This window comes from Dermacentor albipictus, chromosome 3, assembly GCF_038994185.2.
Source record: "Dermacentor albipictus isolate Rhodes 1998 colony chromosome 3, USDA_Dalb.pri_finalv2, whole genome shotgun sequence".
Taxonomy (NCBI): domain Eukaryota; kingdom Metazoa; phylum Arthropoda; class Arachnida; order Ixodida; family Ixodidae; genus Dermacentor; species Dermacentor albipictus.
This window is the reverse complement of record NC_091823.1, coordinates 148,309,292-148,334,217: the sequence shown is the minus strand read 5'-3', so window position 1 is coordinate 148,334,217 and position 24,926 is coordinate 148,309,292. Positions and strand designations below refer to the sequence as shown.

Here is a 24,926-nt window from a genome sequence, read left to right as displayed (position 1 = left end):
AACGATCAAAATTTTGTTACAAAATACAAGAATAATTAAGCACCTTATTTTCCTATATTTTGCGCTTTGCCCCGCATAACAGCCCGCACGCAGTTTAGAGCTCAGGAGGCTCAAATGAATTCGTTACGAATGACACCTGCAACACCAGCTCGTAAAGGTAGGTGCGCTGCAAGAACACCTTCGGCGACGAGTAGTAGTCGTTTACGTTTTTGTGGACGCATGCTACGTGACGAGCAGACTTCGGTTTACTTTCACTAGCAATAACGCTCACCAGAAAGGCCTACAACTTGTCGTTCACGCTTAATGGTCATTCCGTGCACCAGCTGCAAGTATCGCTAACCGCAAACTCAACTGTTCCGCTTAACCGTCGGGAGCTCTGCCTGAATGAAAACACGAAAAGGCTTGCCTTTTTGTTATAGCCAAGGCGAAGCACCGGCCCGGGATTCTGCTCTGTAGGCTTATTGCCCAGAAAGTGCTCGGAGCAAACCGCGTATTACGTTTGTAGGGCGCAAAGTTGAACGTGGCACCAAAATATACACAGATCGAATACTCACTCGTGCATTTTCACTGGGTTGGTAGTTCTTCCTATTCACTGCAGCTATCCACCGGTGGCGCAGCTTGGCATTCTTCGTTGCGGATGGAAATCGGCGCAGGCTGAAAACACCGCACCGGCACGATTCCCTACGTGTGTTGTGCTCTTCGCAAACAGCGCTAAGCAACCTGCTCCTTTTCCGCTGGTTGTTTTGGCATCCAAACACGACGCAATGATGCCCAGATGACTTCTTCTACTTTGTATCCGTGTGAACGGGCACATTTCCGCACTTTGGAGCCCTAGAGCTGGCGCTTGCCATGTCTACTAGTCGCCGGCGAACACACTTTGGCAGCCCAGTACAAAATAGCGCCGGTCGACCGGGCAACCCGGGTGCGAGAGTATGCGTTCGGTTAGTCTGGGTGCGAGACTAGCGTGTTCTGGTCTATACACCAGAACACCGTGAATTCAAAGGGCGCCGCCATATTGATGAGCGCCGGTCGTGCCATCTATCCCAAGCGCCGCGAAGTAGCAGGCCTGGGCTGCCACGCCGGGAGATGCGACCCGGCGCGAAAGCGAAACTTCGGCTTTTTAGCTGGGCGGAAGGCGTGTTTCACGTTTTTTTAACCTGTCATTTTCGCTGTCTGGATTCAATCAAACTTCAAGACCTCCTGCAAGTCCACAATGGACACACTGAGTGCTGTGCAGACTGCAGAAGCGAATACATCGGGTAGGTACGCTATTACGTTTGTACAAACCGCGCGCTATATGCTAGAACACCTGTGAGCTTTTTGGCACGTAACCTGTGAAGGAATTTACAGCACTGTGTTGGTGCCATATATTATTAAAGCACGCAGAACACTGTCATCTGCACTTTCAGTTTGGTCTTGTTTTTAATGGTCTCTACTGGGTTGGCCGCGCTTGGCAACCAACTGGCGAGGTCGTTTGACTGCCTGGTAAGCACACGCCTGCCCTTCACCACCTGCACACTGAAAACAAAATAGATGTTATAGTAAGAAGGGCTGTAGTTCTTTCCCATGCCATCACTTTTGCGAAGATATAAAGTCCTCTCAAAATGAAACAGAAAATACACCAGGCCAATTGTATCGTGCAACCACTTAAGAGTACAACATTCAGAACAAAAGCCTACAGCACTCGAACAAGCAGCATATGATGCTAAACCTGCACTCATTGGAAAATGAGGTACTACAGTAGTTATAATGTTCAACTACATGTGCAGTCAAAGCCCGTATAACAGGGCGAGCATCACAGATGCAGGTGTTGTACAGTTGCACAAACCATGACAGGGCACGTAAAATTACCATCCCTACTTAAAGCTGCATCATCAGGACCCCTTTGGTACAAGACATCAACCGCACCTGCATTCCAAGAAATTAGCCCCACCAACTGCAGCTACCTGGTACCAGACCTGTTTCGCTTGTGCGAGGCCATCGGATTGTTGGCGCTCCCTTAGAAAAGAAAACAGTAAAAAAAAAAACTAGTGAGAACGATCAACATTTTGTTACAAAATACAACAATAATTAAGCACCTTATTTTCCTCCCCATATGAACGGAAATATTTTGCGCTTTGCCCCTCATAACAGCCCGCACGCAGTTTAGAGCTCAGGAGGCTCAAATGAATTCGTTACGAATGACACCTGCAACACCAGCTCGTAAAGGTAGGTGCGCTGCAAGAACACCTTCGGCGACGAGTAGTCGTCGTTTACGTTTTTGTGGACGCATGCTACATGACGAGCAGACTTCGGTTTACTTTCATTAGCAATAACGCTCACCAGCAAGGCCTACAGCTTGTCGTTCACGCTTAATGGTCATTCCGTGCACCAGCTGCAAGTATCGCTAACCGCAAACTCAACTGCTCCGCTTAGCCGTCGGGAGCTCTGCCTGAATGAAAACACGAAAAGGCTTACCTTTTATGCGAAGCATATTACGAGAGCTCAACCCAGCTCCTCAGGCGCGGCGGTGTCGCCATGAAACCACGTGACACCGTGACGTCACGACAGAGGAGAAGTGGCTTTGGCTCAACTCTTGCAAGACGGGCTGGGTGGGAATCGAACCAGGGTCTCCGGAGTGTGGGACGGAGACGCTACCACTGAGCCACGAGTACGATGCTTCAAAGCGGTACAAAAGCGCCTCTAGTGAATGCGGTGTTGCCTTAGAAACGCGCTGTTTCTAAGGCGTGCGTCTCTTGCTCAGGCGCACATTTCGTTGCCGCGCCGAACGCTGCTTTGCTCGACGCTCACCGCGTCCAATGCGGGGCGCGTAGTCGCTGCCCTGTAGCCCATTGTCTTACACCCCTTGGCGGGTCGACGGGAACGCTGTCGCGTTCCACTCTTGAAGGCGAAGCAGAGTAACGCATGAGTTGTTTCTTCATCTAGCCGAACCAAATATAGCCAAGCAACAGCAGTTCACCAGGCTAAACAGTGGTTCAACAACTAAAATAAAGGCTAGTATGCTTCGCATCCTGGGCTTAACCTTACCTAAGCCACAGCCATTTTTTTGTTATAGCCAAGGCCAAGCACCGGCGCGGGATTCTGCTCTGCAGGCTTGTTGCCCAGAAAGTGCTCGGAGCAAACCTGCGTGTTACACGTATTACGTTCGTAGGGCGCAAAGTTGAACGTGGCACCAAAATATACACAGATCGAATACTCACTCGTGCATTTTCACTGGGTTGTTAGTTCTTCCTATTCAAGCTATCCACCGGTGGCGCAGCTTGGCATTCTTCGTTGCGGATGGAAATCGGCGCAGGCTGAAAACACCGCACCGGCACGATTCCCTACGTGTGTTGTGCTCTTCGCAAACAGCGCTAAGCAACCTGCTCCTTTTCCGCTGGTTGTTTTGGCATCCAAACACGACGCAATGATGCCCAGATGACTTCTTCTACTTTGGATCCGTGTGAACGGGCACATTTCCGCACTTTGGAGCCCTAGAGCTGGCGCTTGCCATGTCTACTGGCCGCCGGCGAACACACTTTGGCAGCCCAGTACAAAATAGCGCCGGTCGACCGGGCAATCCGGGTGCGAGAGTATGCGTTCGGTTAGTCTGGGTGCGAGACTAGCGTGTTCTGGTCTATAGAGACGTCGCATCTAAGATTGGATGCGGGCCCGCTGCGCGCTGACGCGCAGCGGGCCCACCTAGCGCTCGTTGTGTACAAATACTTGCCCACCGGGGCCGTCTGCGATAGCGGATATAGTGCGATATTAGCATAAGCTCGTGCTTTCATTTCTTTGCGAAACCTCGTTTAAAAATACTGCACTTTCTACTGAAACTGTATTCTTCGCTTATACCTGTGTCACACGGGCACATTTGGAAGGCCTTCCAGTCGACGGCCTTCGAAACGCCACAACTCCATCGACTCAAAGGAGTTGTCGCGCTGCTACACGGCACTTTTGAAAGGCCGTTGAGCGGTTCAGGCGTTTCTCGCAAAATTGTGTGGCGCTGCGGATCTTTATTTTCGTTTTCATGTCACGAAAAGTTAAACAACATTAAAACCTCTTAAAAGCCCTATAATTTCTTTTGTTTGTTTATACACAAACATTTGTTTATACATCGCCATACATATATGTTTAGCTTTCAAGTTGTTGAGTAGCGAAACTGCGGCAACACTTGCGCCGCTCATGCGGCCGCCGTTTTGGTGTGTGTTCGCACATGTCAAGTGGCAAAAATACTTTATTGAATAATTAATAACATCATATATAGTATTTTTAGAGCATTTTGGTTTGATGTTTTTTTTCTAACCATGAGTACGAGCACACTGTGAACGAGAGGGCATGTACGCGCTGTTTCCGCTTCCGTTGCTCAAAGGCGATCGAGATTTCGATAGAGTTGTAACGTGGTCCGTTGACTCGATAGACTATTGACTCGACGGCCTTCGAAACGGCTCGTGTGGCAGCTCGAATTTGACCTTTGAGTCAACTGACTATCGGTTGGAAGGCCTTCCAAACGCCCGTGTGACACGGGTATTACTTTTTCTGGCTCATCTGCATTTGGCTCTCCTTGCAGGTTTCCGCCTTCCGAGGTGATTCTTTCAGCTTCACTTAAAGCTGTGAATACTCTATTCTTGTGTGCGGAGTGATCTTTTTTTGTAATTTTTACGGAATTTTTGAAGATCGCTTGTGGCAGATAGCATAATTCTTGTCCTTGAGCGGTATTATCCGAAGAGGCGGACATTACTAGCATGAGAAATGGAAACGAATTCAACTAATTGACGAAAATTAACTAATCGACCTCCTAATTAATTACAATGCAGGAGTTGTAGCCGGTGAGCTTGCAAGGTATATCCATTTGGAACTAATTTCCAGAATGAGACCAATTTGGAGATACGCGCCATCAAACTCGCCTTAAAGAATGTGCTGTTGTTCATTGGCGTTGGCAGGGGAGTAGTTGGGGTGTTGAAACCCCAGAAATTTTCCGGCGACCCCCTTCCGGTTTCCACGGAACAGAAAATTTCAGGAGGCGGATTCCGAAGGAGCTACATAGATGAAGGGAAAGCTTGAATGTGAAAGCGAAGCGAGGGCTAGTGGTCGTCCGAGGGAGCGGGGTAAGGGGGCTGTCATTGGGGCGATCCCTTCTCCCAATGATAGATACTAAAGCATAGAACATAGCGGCCCCACTCATGGTGCGCTCAGTGCTCAAAATTCCACACAGAGATAAAGATGGGACTAAATGCCCTCCATCCACGCGCCGCCGCCACTTTTACGTGGTCGGCGAAACGTGCGGAGGGGCTTTAGATGGGATGAGAGCGCGCATAAAACTTAGCATTGTTGCTCCCCACCAGGCCTTCTTGTCGTCGAAGAGCTTCTCATTTCTGGTATATGACCGAATCGTCAACCACCCCACTGAACACACATTGGTCTATTAGCCGTCTACAAGACGTATTGGCAAGATCACCAAGACGTCTTGAAAATCATTATAAACGTTTACAAGACATCTTCAAGACGTGTTGGCAAGACATTTAGGACTTCTTTAAGACGTCTTACCAAAAATATGTCGGATGTCTCAAAACGTCTTGTAGCCGTCGTGAAGACCGTTGAATGCACCACCAAATAAGGGATATAAGATGTTTTGCAAGACATCTTGTAGCCGTTTTAAAAATCGCTATGAGACGTTTTGCAAGAAGTTTTGTAGCCGCGTCTCCAGGACCAAGGAGGCAGTGAAGGTCAGAGGGTTCCTGGAATGAGACCTGCCGCCTAGAGTTGAACCGGCCTTGCCCCGGGATACTGTTTCAAAAAATAAAAGTGTATTCCTCCTCCTCGGCAGCTCTGCGAAGCCAGTGCCACAGCGATCGGCGGGCAGCCGTCTTCAATTCCTTTTGGAACGGTGCAGTCTCCGGCTCTTCAGAAAAAAATTAAGTTTTGTTCGGCGTATCAATGCGTTTTTAACTCGTACACGTCACTTTGACACGGTCAGTTTTTGCGCTTTTGTGACAATCTCGTTACAGACAGGCAAAGTTGGCGCAGCCCGAAAATGTTTGAACAATAGCTGTTGGTCAAACAACGCATTTTTCCCTAATGGCGAAAAAGGCGTCAAACGAGAAATTATACTTTTTCTTTCATTCGGTTTAATCATGCATAATCATTGCGCACATATTATATCAGACGGGGCGTTCTCGCGGTTTTCGTGACATCACGTGACAAACAGGCGCAGTACGTGTGTGGTGGCTCGAAATTTTTAACAGCGGAGCTGGTCAAGCTTTTTAGTTCCTCCGTGGAGCGTTCCCAAAAAACTCAACCCAGCTGTACGCCGTGTCGCGTTGCCTAGCAGCCACCTGCAAGAGCACCGAGCCACGTCACCTCCTCACACCCCACGCGCGTAGGGCGGAGTCGTGACGTCACAGGCAAGTAAAAGCTCGGAATAGCCGGCGCGGCGACACACCTCTCATTTCCTCTACTCCTTGCGTACGTGCTGCTGCCGTGGGAAGACCGAAGGAAGTCCGGATGCCCGAAGAAGCGGCTTATCGAGGAAGAGCGCCGTACTGCCAAGCGAGAAGTAACACATCGCTGCCGAGCTGATCCGGAACACCGCGCCAAAGCTGCGGCTAAAAAGAGGCGACGCCGAGTCGAGGATCCCGAGTTTCAGTCAAGGGAACGCGAGAGAGCGAACCCGGCCTGCGACTGCTCGAAAACTTCCAGCGTCAAGCCCGCCGAGAGAACAACTTAGCAAAACCTAGCATAACCTCGCAAAATCTAGAAGCGACTCAGCCAAGCCTATCACGACTTAGCCAAACCTAGCATAACCTCGCAAATCCTACAAACAACTTAGGCAAGCCACGTAAAAGCTGGTGATCACAAGCTCCGATGTTGACTCCAGCCTTGCACCACTAGTGCAAGTTGCGCGCGTTTTTTTTTTTTTTACCCAATCGTGGAGTGCTGATTGCGGAATTGAAATAGAAAAGTTCGGAATAGCTTTACGTTATGGTGTCCTTGTCTTCGCGCTTTTTAGACGCTCCCGATTAATGTGTGTTTGACTTCCTTGAAAAATGAACACTTTATATCACCTATTATATGTTTTAACTCGGAAGTGATGTTTCACTGATTTGCACCTTTTGTAATAAATATGTGCTTTGTAACACTATCTATTTTTTGCCCACCTCTCATTTAAAACCTTATATTGACGCGAAATAAGTTGGTACGTGACGACACTGGCCCAGGCAGAAAGGAGGGAATGCTAGCCGCCCTCCTCCCCTCTTATTGATTACGTCTGTGTGGCCACCACCACCAAAGACAGGCGGGCACACTGTTTTCTCGCCGCATGCGAGGGCGCTCACTATTGCTAAAGTCTAGCTTCTGTTCCTTTAAAAAGAGTGAAGAAAATAAAAGAAAACGGAAGCAAAGACACCGCGGTAGGGCTGGTATCTTCGCATTCGGCAGGTACACCGGACGTGTGCGCCTGTCTGGACTGCGACCAGCCAACGGTGCGTTCAGTTGTGCTTCGGGGACGCTGATCCGCTGCCCGCATTTCAGCTTTTTCTGAGAGTGCATACAGATGTACTTTTAACTATACCCCCTTCCATAAAGATACCGTCCCCTTTCCCTTCCTCCCCACATGGTAACTTCCAAGAGGGGAGGTCGTACCAGCGTAAGGGAAACATCTTTACCACCACAGTACGAGTAGTTCATGCATACATGCATGGGAGACCCTTCTACTCCCCTCAGTACAGGTATAGGCTGGAAGAAGGGAAGGGGGAAGTGAAAGAAAGTTCGAAATAAAGCTCTTAATTGTTTTTTATTCGGAAAGCTCGACCGCAGTGTCAAGGTTCGCAGGACAAAGTTGTCAAAATCAACGTGATCGCCTCGATCTTTACACTTCAATATCGTATGTCAAAAGGATTATATGCCAATGTGTATCAGATGTCAAAACAATAAGGCGTTCTTATCATTCAATAAAATTCTGTGTACGACAACATACACTGCAATGTTCGTCTATCGCGATTCCAGTAATGCCCGATCATACTACGTAGCCGGGAATATAAATCGTCACTTGACGCCTTCCTACTTTCAGTGTCTAGACATATAGGACCCGCCATTTACACCCCCAAGGTTTTGCGATGGAAGTGATAGGCAGTGCTGCGCTTGTTTTAATTTGCAAACAACTGCTCAAGTGCTAAGCCTCGCGCCCAACGAACGGCCACGCATGCAGACGACATGTCTCTGTGCAGGGCCCCCTCCACGCAGTCTGCACACGGCGCTCTACATGGCCATCTGCAGGGCGAGCTCAGTGGCGCTGGCGCAGTACGGCATCTCGTCGAGCCAGAAGCACATGTCGCACCACGCCTCCTGCTCGGCCTCGTCGACGGCTGCGGCGAAGCGGCTCTCGAACCGCCTGACGAGGCTCCGGGTCAGCCCTTCCAGGCACGCCACGTTCGTCTTGGGGCAGTACTGCCAGGGCTCCTTGCTGCGTTGTGCGCAGCGGCCACAAACAGTAACGTTATTTTCAGACGCTAGATTGGGTGCAATTCACAGCATTCTCGGGAGAATATATTTCCCAGGGACTTGAGGTTTTCAATGCGACATGTCGCCTGACGCGACCTTGTTCCCGCACATTGCAAACGGCTATTAGCCGTTTGCAATGTGCAGGAAGGAACATGAATGAAGTATATATATAAATATATATTGTAGTGAAGAGGAATGCCCGGCGCCGCAGCCACATCGCCAGTCGCCCAGGAGGCGCGAGTTCGAGGTTGCCTGAGCTGCTCTGGCTGAGACACGCTGCCTGTTGCTCTCTTGTGCTGTATTCATATTAGATTCTGGTGGAGGTGCTAAGGTTTTCCCCAACCTGGAATTACGCACCCGAACCCTGCCATACGTCATGCCTGACTACCCCAGCCCGACATCCCCACCGGTTACGCCAGCCATCGTATGTGCCGGTGCTCAGCGTCAGCGGGATCCTGATATCTTCAGCGGCACCGATGAGAAAAACGTTGAAGATTGGCTGGAATCGTATAAACGCGTCAGCAACACCAAGAAATGGGACGATCCCCTAAAGCTCGGCAACGCGATCTTCTATTTATCGGGCGTCGCCAAGCTGTGGTTCAAAAACCACGAAGCCGATCTCCACACGTGGGCTAGCTTCAAAACCGGCATCGCAGAAGTTTTCGGCCGCCCTCCATGGCGTGCGCAAACTTCGCGCTGAACAACGCCTACGAAGCCGATGCCAGCAAACTGGTGAAACGTTCACCAGCTACATAGGGGACATTGTCGACCTCTGCCGGCGTGTCAACCCGACGATGGCGGAGGCGGCCAAGGTACGTCACATCGTGAAGGGCATTTCCGACAATGCCTTTCATATGCTCCTCTCCAAAAACCCGCGCACTGTCTCTCAGGTCATTGAGCTTTGCCAGAGTTTCAGCGAGCTCTGCAGACAGCGCCTTCTCACGCAACGCCCCCCTGTGTCCGAGGAAATCCTCGCGAGCATGACCGCGGCTCCTGAGATGGACTCCCTGCTTGGCCAGATAAAAGAGTTCGTCCGTGCTGAGGTCGCTCGTCAGCTTTCGCTGCTGTCCTCAGCCACGCCACCATCTTCGCCTTTGCCGGCCAACTTTCGCCAGGTCAACCACGAGCAAGTGTGCGCAGCTCTCCCTTCTGTCCGCGAGACTCCGCCTGTGCCGAATCCCGTTGCTTTTCCCGAGGTGACTGCACCTCTCGGCTATGCCGAGGCTCTCGCGCGGCCACCACCTCGGACCTTTGCGCCATCCCCATCGGTCGTGTCCCTGCGCCCGCCTCCTCACTTCGTTCAGCCGCGGTACAGCAGTGGACAATGGCGCACTCCTGACAACCGGCCAATATGTTTTGCCTGTGGTCTACCTGGCCACGTTGCACGATTTTGTCGTCGCCGCGCAACGTCCTACCGCCGTAGCTTCGACGCCGCACCATACGTTTCCCCATACCCGTCGTCCTCCGCGTCTCAGAACCCCGACCAGATGTCTTCCTACTCGGACCGCCGCCCTCTTGTTGACTGCCGTTCGCCATCGCCTCGACGCCGCTCGCTTTCGCCGATGCGCCGTCGTCCTTCTTCGCCGGAACGGGAAAACTAATCGTCGCAGTTCCAGAGGCAAGAACTGCATCACCCACGAACAGACCAAGGCCTCTCCCTTCTCCGACTAATGTTATTGACGTATATGTGGACGGCGTCGCTGCACTCGCCCTCGTTGACACTGGTGCCGCAGTTTCAGTTATTAGTGCCATACTTTGCCGTTCGCTCAGAAAAGTCATGATGCCACTATCCAACGTGTCACTTCGTACTGCCAGCGCAGACCGCATCACGCCTGCAGCTGCGTGTACTGCTCGCGTTGTGATCAAGGGCCTCCTATACATCGTCGAATTTTTGGTGCTGTGTTCTTCTTCCCACGATCTTATTTCGGGCTGGGACTTCCTTTCCGCTAATGAGGTCATCATCGACTGTTCTCGTGCTGAAGTGGAATTTTAAACGGTGTGTAATGCCCCACTCCTTGACGCTCGTGAACCTGAAGATAAAGTATTCGACGTTACAATTCCACCGCACTCATCAGCCCTTGCCACAGTGTCATGCAACATTGTGGCTGATGCCAGCGCACTTTGTACGCCATCTGCAATTTTCGCTCGTCGCAAATGTTCCCCGCTGCCTTTCGCCCTTTTGCACGTTCATGCTGGCGTCAGCAGACTGCTCGTCGCCAACAGATTATCCTGTCCTCTCACTTTGCTTCGTGGGGAGTGCGTTGGCCGTGCCCAGTGTGTCGACCCTGCTGCCGTCATTGACATGCCAACTGGTCCCATCGCCACTCATGGGGTCTCCGGAGTGACCTGCAACCCCGCGCAGGTGCCTACTTCGCCCAATGTTTTACATAGCTCCATCGCCGACATGTTGACTGCTTCTCAACGCGCCCAGCTTCTACGCCTTCTCGGCAAGTTCCGTTCATCTTTCGACTGCCAGCATGTTCCCTTGGGCCACACGTCAACTGTTTGTCATCGCATCGACACGGGCACCAGTGCGCCACTGCGACAAAGACCATATCGTGTATCTGTGACAGAGCGCCGTGTTATCGACGACCAAGTAGCTGACACGCTCAAGCGCGGCGTCATTCAGCCTTCGGACAGCCCCTGGGCATCTCCCGTTGTTCTTGTTAAGAAGGATGGATTGATTCGATTCTGTGTCGATTACCGTCGTCTTAACAAAATAACTCGTAACGATGCCAGGAAACTGGTGAAACGTTCACCAGCTACATAGGGGACATTGTCGACCTCTGCCGGCGTGTCGACGCCCTTGACTGTCTCCAAGGCGCGGAGTTCTCTTCTATCGACTTCCGCAGCGGCTATGGCAAGTCTCCATGGCACCCGAAGACCAACCTAAAACGACCTTTGTGACACCAGATGGCCTATATGAATTTCGTGTCATGCCTTTCGGGCTTTGCAACGCCCCCGCAACATTTGAGCGTATGGTGGACAATCTTTTGCGTGGTCTCAAGTGGAAAACGTGCCTGTGCTACTTAGATGATGTGGTCATTTCCTCGCCCGATTTTGCCACCCATCTCTATAGGCTGGAGGAAGTGTTGCAGTGCCAAACTGCCGCCGGCCTTCAGATCAACCTGAAGAAATGCCACTTTGGCGCAAGTCAGCTCACCATCCTTGGCCATGTAGTATCTAAACATGGTATTCTTGCTGACGCCGCCAAGCTCCGTGCAGTCGCTGATTTTCCCAAACCTTCCTCTGTAAGAGAACTTCGCAGCTTCCTTGGCCTGTGTTCTTACTTTCGCCGCTTCATTCGGAATTTTGCGTCCATCACCGCTCCCTTGAATCAGCTTCTACGGGGCGACTCTAACGACTACACCTGGTCGTCCGCTTGTGACGATGCCTTCCAAGAGTTGCTTCGTCTGCTGACTTCGCCGCCTATACTGCGTCACTTCGACCTGACAGCTCCGACCGAAGTACACACCGATGCCAGCAGTGTTGGACTCGGCGCTGTGCTCGCGCAGCGCAAATCTGGATTTGACGAGTACTTCGTTGCATATGCAAGCCGCACCCTCACCAAAGCCGAGAGGAATTATTCCGTTACGGAGAAGGAATGTTTGGCCATAATCTGGGCACTTGGTAAATTTCGACCCTACCTCTATGGCCGCCCCTTCGACATGATTACAGACCACCATGCACTTTGTTGGCTGTCCACGTTGAAGGACCCCTCAGGTGGATTAGCTCGCTGGGCTTTGCAGTTGCAAGATGTCAACATGCGCGTTGTCTACAGGTCTGGCCGCCGCCACACCGATGCCGACATGCTTTCCCGTTCGTCCATGTCAACAGAAAGCGATGCCTGCCTCTCTGCCGTTGACCAAGTACTTTCGTTCCCAGCAGGCTGCGACATGGCTTCGGAGCAACGCGAGGATGCCTGGATTAGTACTCTTTTCCGCTTCCTTTCAAACCCGTCGACTGTTCCTTCACCTTCTAGAGCTTTGCGCCATCAAGCATCTCACTTCGAAATTCGGGATGGAATTCTCTATCGCCGGAATTACGTCTCTGACGTCCGCAACTGGTTGCCGGTCATACCTCGACATCTTCGTGGTGAAATATGTTCTGCCTTTCACACTGACCCGCAGTGTGCACATGCGGATGTCTTCAAGACATACACCCGGCTTCGCTCCAGGTTTTATTGGCGTGGCATGTACACTTTTGTGTGCAAGTACATTCGGTCGTGCCCTCAGTGCCAACGCCGCAAGGTTCCTGCACAGCACGTCTCTGGTCCACTCCTACCAATCCCGTGTCCTTCCAGGCTCTTCGATCGCATGGGCATTGACCTGTATGGACCCCTTCCGAGCACGGTTTCCGGGAACCGCTGGATAGTCGTCGCCATCGAACATTTGACGCGATACGCAGAAACAGCCGCTCTGCCTGCTGCCACCGCTCGCGATATAGCATCCTTCCTCCTGAAAAACTTTATTCTCCGTCACGGTGCACCTCGCGAACTTTTAAGTGATAGAGGACGTGTCTTCCTCTCCGAAGTCGTAAACGCGCTCCTACCGTTCATCGCACCACCACCGCCTGCCATCCTCAAACTAATGGTCTGACGGAAAGATTTAACCGCACCCTTGGCGACATGCTCTCCTAATACGTCGCCTCTGGTCGCACTAACTGGGACCTCATTTTGCCATTCATCACGTTCGCCTACAACCCTGCCCCACAGGCGACCACAAACTTCTCCCCATTCTTCCTCTTGTATGGCTGCGAACCTTCGACCACCCTCGGCACCGTTCTTCCGTACAGACCCGACTCATCCGAATGTACGCCCATCCCTGAAGCTGCCCGCCGCGCAGAGGAATGCCGTCAGCTCGCCCGTTCCATTACAGCCGTCGACCAATGGAAACAAAAATCTAGACTTGACGATGATCACTCGCATTGTCAGTGTATTCCGGACTCCCTTGTGTGGCTTTGGGTTCCCGCCGTTCCTGCTGGACTCTCATCCAGGCTTGTCTCCCAATATCAAGGACCCTACCGTGTTGTAGCGCAGCCAACGCCTGTGAACTATATTGTCGAGCCTATATATATATATATATATATATATATATATATATATATATATATATATATATATATATATATATATATATATATATTTGACGGGACGGGGGTTGCGCGGTCAACGTCAGGTATTTCGAAAGAAAAAAAGAAATAATCACGGGTTTTATGAGCAACAACCGCAATCTCATTATGAGGCACACCGTATTGGACGACTGCGCATTAATTTTGACAGCCTGGGGGTTTCTTTAACGCGCATTTGAATCTAAACAATCTTTGCTTTTTGTTTTATTTTGCTATTTAATAACGTTATTATTTCATGTACTACTTCACAGCAGGTCTCCTTACAACCTTGTGCCCTGGGACCTCCTCCTCTATCTTTATTTATGTATTGCACTTTAACTCAATAAAACATTATTCTGATTCTAAATGGTATATTCGGCTGGTCGCTCCAAGGATCTGCATCGTAGCCGCCGGATCTGGAACCACCCTCAATGTTGGCTGGAAAAGCGGGCAGCGACTGAGGCAGAGACGGTATCGCGCTGATGTTTAGATCTTACGACCACATATCCGCACTACGTATCGCAAACGGTCGCCATCATTCGTTTTACCAGGTATCTCATTTTCTTAATGAAAATATTTCTACATCAAATAGATACGAAGGGTGGCATTGATTACCAAACTCAAGCTATTTGAAAACGCTTAGTAATTAGTATTGCGACTTCTTCTTGTAGTCGGGGTTATAAATCTCCTGTCGTCACTTAGTTGAATGCTTGTATTATTCATGCACTGAAACCAGTATACGTCACAAACGTCTAACAATGTTCCTTTGTTAGTATTTTGCTTGTTCATAGACCACTGAAAGATAAGGGCGATTGAGTGAACCTCAGTCGCAGTCGTCGAAACAACTGTCGCGGTGTTTCCGTTTTTTTATACTTTCTGCGCACAGCGCACTTGTGCGGATCACGCGTGACCCACGGACGCAGGGCGGTATTCAAGCTGCAGCCGCTGCTTTGTTAGCCACACGTGCACTCTTTGCGATACTAAAAGTGCGCACCACCAAGATAAATCTCCGTTACCCAGTACGCAGCAGTGCCAAAGGACTGCCGCCAAGGGTCAGTGCCAGTAGTATGTAATGGTGGCGCTCCCAGTGTCAATTAAAAAAAAAATATGTCTGCTGGGACAACACGTACTGCATCCATGGCCTCAACCAGTCGTGTATCTTGCTGCCTGCTGAAGTGCATGAGCGTGCATGTTCTGTGCGAGTGTACAATGCATGGTTTGGCGGTGTTCGGCCTTGTCGCTTGGCTGGAGCAACAGGCAAGACGCATAGTTAAAACACACACACACACACATCTAAGCCATTGCATTTAGAATTTTACTCTGTCAGTGCAAGAGGGCACTTTGCCAGTATACTCGACTCGCCTGAACTTGACCTCGCGTAATTGGAGTTTTTTTTTTTTTTAACCATCGAACGCACTAAAAATGTCCCGGCAAGAAACCACAATGCAGTGGTTGCTATGGAAGGAAAACTCGTTTAGTTCGAACTCGAAACCATGCCGCTTCGGTTAATTCGACCCAAACCGGCGTTCGCTCGTGCGCGCCGCAATTACACTGAAAACAAACATATTGAACTTCAGCAGGCGGTTCTATTGCTTCCACGGGTGTGAAACCGGTTCATTAACATTTATTTTTATCTTTTAGAACGCTCCACCCGCCCGTAAAGGCATTCATTCCCGCACTTTCGTGTCCTGTCACGCTGAGGCAAAAGTGTTTAGACATGTCGGCGCTCTTCACCTCATGCCGGTTGAGTCACGATTCCAGAGCAAGAAGCAAAAAGGCATTAGGGACTAATAATAAAAAGAAAACGTCCGAATTCTTTAATTTTGCCGCCTTTCGGGCAGTTAGAACAAATGCCGAGTTCCCGGAAGAGTCGAAATTAAGGAAATTCGCTGCATTTAAAGGCGTATAATGCCTTGCGCAAGGATAGACAAAACTCGTAGAATTGGATTTCGTTTAATCGCTGCGCTGCTCATTGCTTAATGCAATGGTTGCCTTGCTGCTGTCTGTTCGTAACCACTTTGCGTGTTTCTTAATGCTCTAACGAATCATTAACCATTGTTTACGTGCGTACATTTCCGCAGTCAACGTGCTTGCACCTATGTTATCAGTGTTAACATTGATAACATAGGTCAAACACTAAGCCAAATTTGGCTTAGTGTTTGACTGGCGTTGCTCGAGATTGTTGTTTTTGTGTCTTCTTGGCCTTCATTCTATTTGTATATGTTCCCGTTTTTATGCGCTAACAAAATTGTTTCAATCATTTGCTGCTTTCTGTTTGCCATTTCCCTGTATGCACAGTTGCAATAGTATTGTAAGATTTTCGTTTCTTTTTTCACCTTGTCACCTTTGTTAATTATCGTGCCTTTGATTTAGCAACCTCGCCCCCCCCCCCCCCGCGTGATGATGCGTAAACGATGCGTCAATGTTAAAATAACAACACAAATAAAATCAGTGTTGCTCCGTATGGTGCCATTCAAAAGAGACTGGCAAAAGCGCATGAAGCAAGCTCGAACAAAATTCTCAATATCGAACATTCTTTCTTTCTTCTTTTGCCGAGTGCGCGTCCATTAATTAACAGGTACTACTTCTCCACATGGCAAGTGTCACACACACAAACACAGAAAAGGCACTTCTTCGAAGTTATTTAATTTGAACTCGAGCTTTCGAGAATTAAAGTAGCCACTTGCGAGTGTGTCTCGTTTTTGAAAGTATACCGTCTCCAAATTTGGTTGCAAATGCTGCATGCGCAATCCGTCACTACTGAAGAACATCCGAGTCAAAACGCATAACTTTTTACGCATATATCACGCGCATTTGTAAACTATATATGGACGGGAGGCGGCTAAAGCATCGCGAAAGCGAGCGTCGCCATGCGCGTGTACGTCACCACGCGCATATGCACACGAGGTGCTCTCGAGCAACGCGTTGCACTCACCACGCATCGCATGTATTGGCGGCGAGGAGTTACGGAGTCGCCCTCTATCGGAAGCGCCTCGATGCCGTAGTATGAGGGATCACGTGACGCGCTCCTCATAGGTTTTGCTGTCAGCGCTCACTGAAAACACCACGCGCGAGCTCTCCCGGACATTTCTGTAAGTACTTTCGAAACGAGAGAAGTTTCTTACTGTCTAAATAATAATCTTGGGCAAGCTGAAAGCACACAATCGTTTACAGCCGCTATCTCTTTACCGAATACGTACAGTGAACGCCACTGCGCGCGGTCGCCGCGATGGAGTCTCCCGAACCGGCTTCTTGCGTGAAAGGTAGGTAAACGCCGAGAGCAAACTATGTGAAATATGTTCTTATAGTGTTTGTATAACTAAATGGAGCGTAATAGAATGAAGCCTCAATGCAGCGATCGCGCAGATTCGCAGCGACCGACTGCGCGTCTGCATGCTTGTCCGCGCACTGTTTCGCTTTCTCCGCGCGCGCGTTTTCGCACCGTGCCATGAGCTTTAGCCCGCAGAATATGAGCATTTGACAGTATACAGGCAACCATTGTTGCGTGGGCGCTATCAGAGCTGTTCAAAAATAATTTCATTGTAGAGACTTCGACGCCTACGGGGACTGTGATGTGCCGTCGCGACGATGCAATCTTTTTTTTCTTCTAAATTCTTTGAGCTTTCAATACTATTTCTCGAGTTGCGTCGCACTGTATGTTTATCGGCGTTCTCAGCGTGCAATTTCCCGCTGCACCTTTTTTGTAATCCAGTGCATTAATTCACAACACAAACATGACCATGTGCCATGCTTTCTTTAAATGTGCTTCTCACCGCTGCCTTTCCACTCCACTGAACTTGGCAGTATCTATAGTATCGACAAGTTCATAGACCAAGCCGTCATGACATTAGTCGGGCAGCGGACTCAGGCGAGCGTCTCAGTGCGCGTTTTGAGAACATCGCAGACCGGGCGCCGTAGCAGAAATCTTCCTCGCGTCTGTGCTTGCTGCATACCCGAGTTGTAGCCGATGACTGCCGGTTTTATGTTTCGCGAGCCAAGCTTCACACAGCTTCTTGTCCTGCGGCTACGTGTGAATAAGGCCGACACCGGCCTCCGTTACGTGCGTCCGGCCCTGCGGCACCGAGCAGTAGCCTACCATGTTGCGCGCCTTCAAAGGCAGCCACTACCTATTGTAGTGCTTTCAAGCGTTGTAAAGGAGACACTCGAAGCGGGAAAATTTCGCCACTAAATGAAAACCGCAGCGTACGAGGGAATTTAAACTCGTCTTCAGCTCGCTTCGGCGCGCCCGAAGCAGCCGACGCGGCCGCTATGTCCACGTGATCCCTCCTAGCACGTCACGCCGACGGTGGCGCCAGCTTTTCCAGTGGTGGAGCTCGAGGCCAATACCCACCCGACAAGGTTGCAGATCTTCGCAAACGTCTCCCCCATGGCGTCGCGCTTCCTCCTGGGAATTTTCTTCAGGTCGGTGAACAGCGGCTCCACGTCTGGGACAAACGAATTCAGATGCGAAACGCACAAAACTATAGGGTGAGTATACACAATAGGCGGTGTCAAAGTCCCACGCCCCAGATACGTACGCTTCCCCATCTGAATAACAGAAGTACACATCTCAAAGGCTGTGCTTTTGTGGGCTCCGCATGCACCGGAAGTGGTTGAACGGAACCGGAAACGCAAATTAATTTTAGAGATGTGGCGTGCCCATTCCCGACACGCGTGCCTTCGAATTGATAATTTGCACGGGTCAGCCAGTTATTTCCTTTCTGTGACGTCGACGTGGAAGTGATATCGCCGGTGCCAACATTTTGAAAAGCTTTAAACAACGTGTGCGGAACTCGTTAACGTGAGCTTTAACAAAGCAGACCGGTGGGCTAGTTGCTGTTGCACGTTAATAGTTCTAATAGTTGCATGTTCACGGCATGTTAAAAGTAGGTTAACAGTGCTGTGCCATGCGTACCTTCTCTGGTGTCGTGCGCTACCTCGCGCTAAATACTATTAATATTACTACGAAATTGTTTGCTGGTGCAACAATCTTGAGCACCATCGTAATTTCTGTAAAACAATAATCATTTTTATAACAAAAAGAGTCACGAAACCAAAAAACGTTTAGAATACGTTGTCCCTGAACGCGTTGCATCGACGTGCTACTGGCGCTCTTCTTCCCGACACCTGTCTACGTTAACATCCCTGGTGACGTCACGAAAGGCAGCCCGCTGGGCTGCGTGGCCCAGCGATACTGGAAGCTTATTTTCTTACTTCAAGCATATCTTTTTTATATATTTATGGTCTTTTGGCCTGCTCCCTGTAATAGGAATTAATTAATTCTTGGGTTTTAAGTGCCAAAACCACGATTTGATTACGAGGCATGCCTTATACTGGGGGACTCCGGATTAGTTTTAACCACCAGGGTATTTTTAACGTGCCTCCAATGCACGGGACACGGGCGATTTTCGCATTTAGCCCCCATCGAAATGCGGCCGCCGCGGCCGGGATTTCATCCCGCGACCTCGTGCTTAGCAGTGCAACACCACGGCCGCTAGACCACCGCGGCGGGTTGCTCCCTGTGACACCGAAGCTTCGTATTTTGCCAGTAAACCTCAGTTGGAAAGCGTAGCGTTTTGCGTGGGTCACCTTCTTCGTCCTTTGCCGTTTCGTCGCACTACTTCCATCGTGCTTTAGCTTAAACCAAGTAGCCAAATTTTCCGTTCTGTTATTCTTACTTCAAGCTCTTATGCGAAGTGAACTATCTTACGCATGACAAGGAGGCAAACATAAATCTAAAACAACTACTTAACTGACATTATAAAAGAAAATGACGCAAGTTGTCAACTTGTTGGCAGAGTTGCAAGAAACAGTGCACCGCGAAGAGGGGTGCAAGCACAGCCAGGGGCGACAAATGACACTGAGGAACGCGCCCCACAAACGCGGAAGCGAGAGACACGGCTGAGAGCCGTATACAGCCACGCGACGCGGAGGCGGAGGAGCGCAGAGCCGTGGATCACGCGCGGGGCGGCAAGGAGCGCCCACCGCCGGCACCGCGGCAGTGCCGCGACAGCGGGAGAAGGGACGGCGAGGGAGGAGTGGACGGTAACGGCGAGAGTCACCGCAACGGCGCTGCACGGAGGAAGGGGGCGAGAGGATAGGCGAGAACACGTGATCCGGCTTTGGAGGACAAGGGAAGAGCAGGACTCGCGCAGCTCGCGAGAGATAAGGCCAGGAGCGCGCAGCTAGAGCAGCGCGCTGGCCGCGGCTATACGGAGCTGGTTACGGCGAGGCACAACGACGAGGCCGACGCGAAACGCGGGAATGGGCGCCAAAGAGCCACACTCTAAAACGTTTGTGGACTGTGTGCACTTGCCTCCGAGCGGCCGCAGGCGGGACGCGCAGAAGTCCACGAGGAAGGCGTGCACTCCGAACGTGTTCACGTGCAGCACGCGTCCGTTGAGCCGGAAGGAGAGCACGTCGTCATGCGCCTTCTTGACCAGAACGTGGTCCTCGCTCGGGGCTCGGTGCTCGAACTCGAGCGCCTCTTCGGCCACGGCCAGGGTGAGCGCCACCTGCTGCACCACCGACCACAGCTGCAACGGACTCTCGAGCTGAGCGAGGAGGAGGAGAAAAAGGAAGGACCGCAATTGCTTACCGGCACCGCCGAGTCACCACGGCCAGTGACAAGAACGCGAAGGAGGCTCCCCTGTACATACGCCTTCCTTTAAAAACAAAGAATGGAGAACTTGCTTTCCGTCCTTAACGTGCTTCTGGAAGTAGACCCTGTTCACAAATGCCGCCGACACGAAGGTGTTCCTTGTGCTACGCTGGTATATATTGCAGCAACAACAACGGATGCGCCACTCTCAAGCGCATATGGCCGACAACCATGCCTGGTGTGAAGACGTGCAGAAAACGCAAGTTCTCGGCAGAAAACAGTTTGCACGCATAGTTGGCGTTAAGCCTATTAATTCCTCCTCCGCTAGGCGCCTGGCATATTCGACACGGGATAAGCATTTGCGTGACCTAGCATCGAGCACAACTCCTCATTGGAGCGACGGGTATCCGAACGCTGGTTCATCCAACGAACTTGCACTGAATGTTATATCCCCAAAGGTCCACGACAGACCGATGGCAAGGCCCCTGCGTACAGCTGAAGTGACCTTATCGTGACCTTGTCGAGACCTTATCGAGAAAGAAAGAAGTATCACTGTGCTGTTGTTATTGAACATCGTTCACTTCCCCGAATCGACTGAGAAGCAATCCAATCGCTCCTCCTTACCGTGGTGTTGCTAAGTGGCCAGCCGGCGAAGGACATGTGCAGAACCACGTAAGGTAGACAGAGGTCGTGCTCATCTGCGCCACGTCAATGAACAAACGAGCATGTTTAACTTGCATTATATAGGCTGATCTTGGCACATTTCGCCTTTAAATTTTACAACCTCACAAATTTGCTTAGCTTGCCAAGTTGACAGAATCGCCCACGAAGGCATCTAACGCCGTCGCAAACTTCACTGGCAGACCCTCATAAGCTGGCACGTTGCAAAACACTTTAAAATTACACTTGCATGACTGGCACACCCGTTTATATCGCCCTTAGAAACTATAGACCACGTGCTGGACCACCGCTTACTTGCTCCTCGAAAATAACTCGCACGGCCTCGGAAATCGGCAGTGTTTCCGTTATAGCGACACTTAGTTTTCTTCTGTTGTTTTTTTCTTGTTATATTAACCGATTAATGACATATCCACCGTAGTGGGCATAGAATCGGATGTCGCAGTGTGGTCAAAAAAGGCGCGTTCCCGCCCTTCCCTCTCCCGTCACATTATTTATATAAAGTTCAACAGAAAATATTGAAACATGTTCTTTCGAACCATGCTGGATTTGTAATCTTAAAATCCGAAAGTAAACGGAGTTCACTTGTATATCATGCATTGTTCTAGCTACATTGGTAAAAGTACACTACGCCCTATTGGTAAATTCACTGTGTATTCCTCATCTGCACGAGCTAATGCTCGTGCAGCACAGCGGAACACGAAACGTTTTGGTGGAAGCGTTACGCCTTACTAGCCTATATAATAGCGATCCAAGGAAGGCTAAATTACATGCAGTTCACTCGCCAGTGTTTGCGACAATGTTAGTGACATAGGGGGAAAACTTTGCGAAGTGTTAGCGACTTCTTTGCCTCAGTTTAGCGAAACGCCCGAGCTGGCAACAGTGGAAATTGGTTATTAAAGACGGCTTCAACAACTCGCACTCAATAATTTCCGCAACATATACTGGACGGGCGCCGAGATTTTGTGCATTCTCTCTGGCAGTGTCCGCTACTGTAGGCTTCGCTGCAGTCCGGCATCAGCACGACTGGCTCTACACCGCAGTATACACGCATGCATTGCTCGCATAACAAAACAGCCGTGGTAAATATGCAATACAAAACAACAGCTATATATAAAATCACAGATATGCACGTGATGTTTGAGCATTCCGAGATAGGTGCGTTCAGTACCAGAATAAGCAGACTGCAGCAATTTTGTCTTTAATAGTAAGCAAAACACACGCACACAAGCAAGCACGCAGAGAGAGCCATGGTAAATTGGGTATATAGAAAACAATAGCCCTTAATGACAGGCAGTCACGTGATGTTTGCACTTTCCAAGAGCATACCGTCGGTGACGAAGCTCGAGCCCTTTCGCTCCCGGTAGCTGCAGCAGGCGCTGGTCAACAATTCTGGATACTTGCCCCACACGCAGTACGCCCTGGGAGAGCAGGACAACGAGAACGGCTGCTGCCAAATGTGGAGAGACCATTGGAATGGAAACACAGAAGACGCCAGTGTCGGTGCAATCAATCGATTCACAAGGCATCGTAACGTCGCTCGGTCCTCGTACAGTTCTTGCACAGTAATCTACAGTTGCGTCCACCCGATAGAAAAATGTACACGAGCATTTGTATAAACTTTCGTGCAACGAGAGTTTTGCTTACCGCGGGCCATGGTTCTTCTTTCTCACCTTTTGGTGTCTATTCAACATTTGATATCAGCAGTTTACCTATTAGCCAAGCTTCTGTAGAACTCGCCCCCTAAGGAATACGGTTGCTTTAGTTACATGTGTGTAACTTAGAAATGAAATGGTTGGTCGTTCTTACATTTTTTTTAACTTTGTTAATTTTTGTTTACCCTTACGTCTACTCTACAATGCTCTCTCAATGTTTTGCAATCGTTTGGCTTTGACAGTGTATACCTTTTCAATCATTCTTTTTTGCTAAATTTTTTTGCCCAGGTTTTTAGGATTTCATGGGATCGGTCTACGAAAGAGGATAGAGGCATGCCCGATACGCAAAAGTGGTGGTAACTCGGTAATGAAGACTTCGTCAAAAAAAAAAAAAGGGAGGTTTGAAACAATACTTTACGAGTCTGAACTAAATTAGTGTTTCTCTTTAGTGCCCTGGCCGTTAATTCCATGCAAGCTGAAACAGCGCAACTATAGAGACAAAGCAATAAGCAACAAGCGCCATGCTGCAGTGCTTGCCGTCGTTGCGTTACGACGCTTGCCTTATAACCTCGAAGGTGGGCCAACCATATGCTTGACCGAGGTGAGGCGTATCGGTTATTTCGCGTCATCGATGCTCCCTGCAGGCAAAAAATTGGAAGCTTATCAAGGTTAAGCCCAGTGAATGCTTCGCATCCACTGGGCTTAACCTTAGCGTATCCTTAGCGTTTGGAGGCATCTTGACCGCATACACGCCCGGCGCAAAGACGCTGGCGCGGTTGCGGGCACAGAGACTGACGCGACGGCGGGCGCGCGCCGCTTCATCCCTGGCGTGACGTCACATATCACGTGATGCAGCGATGGTGGCGCCGCCGCCGCGTCGCGCGCGACGGCGCGAACCGAAGCGTGGAGGCCTCCGCCGGGCGACGTCCGACGGCGCGATATGAGGCCCCATCTGCAGCCGGTGTGACGTCATCAGGTGACGTCACATCATGTGATCTCACTTCAGGGTCAATGGTGGCCACCGCCGGGAGGCGACCGACGGCGCGATATGAGGCCCCATCTGCAGCCGGTGTGACGTCATCACGTGACGTCATGTCACGTGACCCCACTTCAGGGTCAATGGTGGCCACCGCCGGGCGTCGCGCGAAGGCCCGAAACCTACGTCAATATGCTTCGCATAAAACCGCACGCTGCTATCCTGTGTATAAGGAGAACACTCACGTCCACAACCTGGAAAGCCCCGCGGTCGTGTTATGAAGATTGGCTACGATGCCTTGCACAGCTCTGCAGAAACACAAAACACGCAACAATGATTGTCCAGTGATTGGCGCAATTAAACACACGGCTGAGAAGTGAACTCTATACACACAGCGCTCGCTTACTGTATGCGCTTAATAATCAAGTTAAGAGAAGGGCACACGTACACAAAATGTCTGGTGTACCAATGCTTCGGCTGGTAGGCTATAGCGTTCGTCAGAGCGAACGTTCAGTGTGCATAGAATTCGGTATGTAACTGTTATAATTCCGTGTGCTCTGCTTCACGTCGACGTTCATCTGGCCATCGCATAACCTTGCAAAGGCTGGCTCACCGGCCGTAACGTTAGCAAATCGGACATTTCGTACGTGCACGTCCTTCACTTGCGTATCGCACCGGACCCATCGCACTTCAAGCTCGCGTGCAGGCTTTCCCTGCAGACATGCACTGAGATTTAAAGACAAAAAAAAAATGAAACACGTATCCTCTTACGCGAATAAGACTAAGTGCATGTTGTCCGGAGACGAGTCGAGAGATAGCCAACAATTTTCTATTCCGTAATGTCCAATTAAGTTATCAAAAGAAATTATCTAGCTTCTCGTTTATCGTTCTAATCGTCGAGATGTCAATTAGGCAGTTGTAGATGATCGACGTCAAAATTGGGTGTTTGCAGTGAGGCGCCTTAATTTAACATTAATTTGCAGGAGTAACTCGACCAATAACGCACGTGCGGGTACGCACTAAGTTGTGCGTCTGTAGCAGGCTTGCGCGAAAAATAGCGGACGTTTTCAGAAACCACCTCCGATGTGCGACAGCGGCGTGAGAGGCGATTATCTGTGCAAGTTTATCTTGTTTTTGTTCCAGTTATCCGTATACAAATGTACGCAACACCAGTTGTCATCCAAGAATCCTATTTTAGCATGCCTTGGGAGGTGGTTATTTGTGGTACAATGCTGGACTCTAGCCAACAATGGGTGGCGCTGCCCTTGTCATCGTGCCTCACACATACGCAGGAGCCAGCTGGTACTTCGAGCGCCACTTCCTCGAGGACCTGCAACCCGCGCAGCGTCTGCCGACCACAGGCGCGGCGTCTCGAAACGACAGCGCCTGCGTCTCGGACCAGCAGCGTCTCGGCGACAGCGTCTCGAAC

At 50.2% G+C, this 24,926-nt stretch overlaps 1 protein-coding gene across 2 annotated transcripts in view; it reads right to left on the bottom strand.

Annotated features, from left to right (window-relative positions):
• Positions 1 to 7,774: 7,774 nt before the first annotated feature.
• LOC135896684 (uncharacterized) overlaps positions 7,775 to 24,926 on the bottom strand; it is a 37,138-nt gene continuing 19,986 nt past the window's right edge. For both annotated transcript variants that reach the window (XM_065425169.1, XM_065425170.2), the window contains exons 6-11: positions 23,743 to 23,805; positions 22,196 to 22,287; positions 20,813 to 20,886; positions 19,904 to 20,141; positions 17,939 to 18,032; positions 7,775 to 8,440 (exon numbers count right to left, since the gene is read on the bottom strand). In XM_065425169.1, coding sequence (XP_065281241.1) covers positions 8,236 to 8,440; positions 17,939 to 18,032; positions 19,904 to 20,141; positions 20,813 to 20,886; positions 22,196 to 22,287; positions 23,743 to 23,805 — 766 coding nt within the window. In that variant the 3' untranslated portion in view covers positions 7,775 to 8,235. The remainder of the gene's footprint in view (positions 8,441 to 17,938; positions 18,033 to 19,903; positions 20,142 to 20,812; positions 20,887 to 22,195; positions 22,288 to 23,742; positions 23,806 to 24,926) is intronic.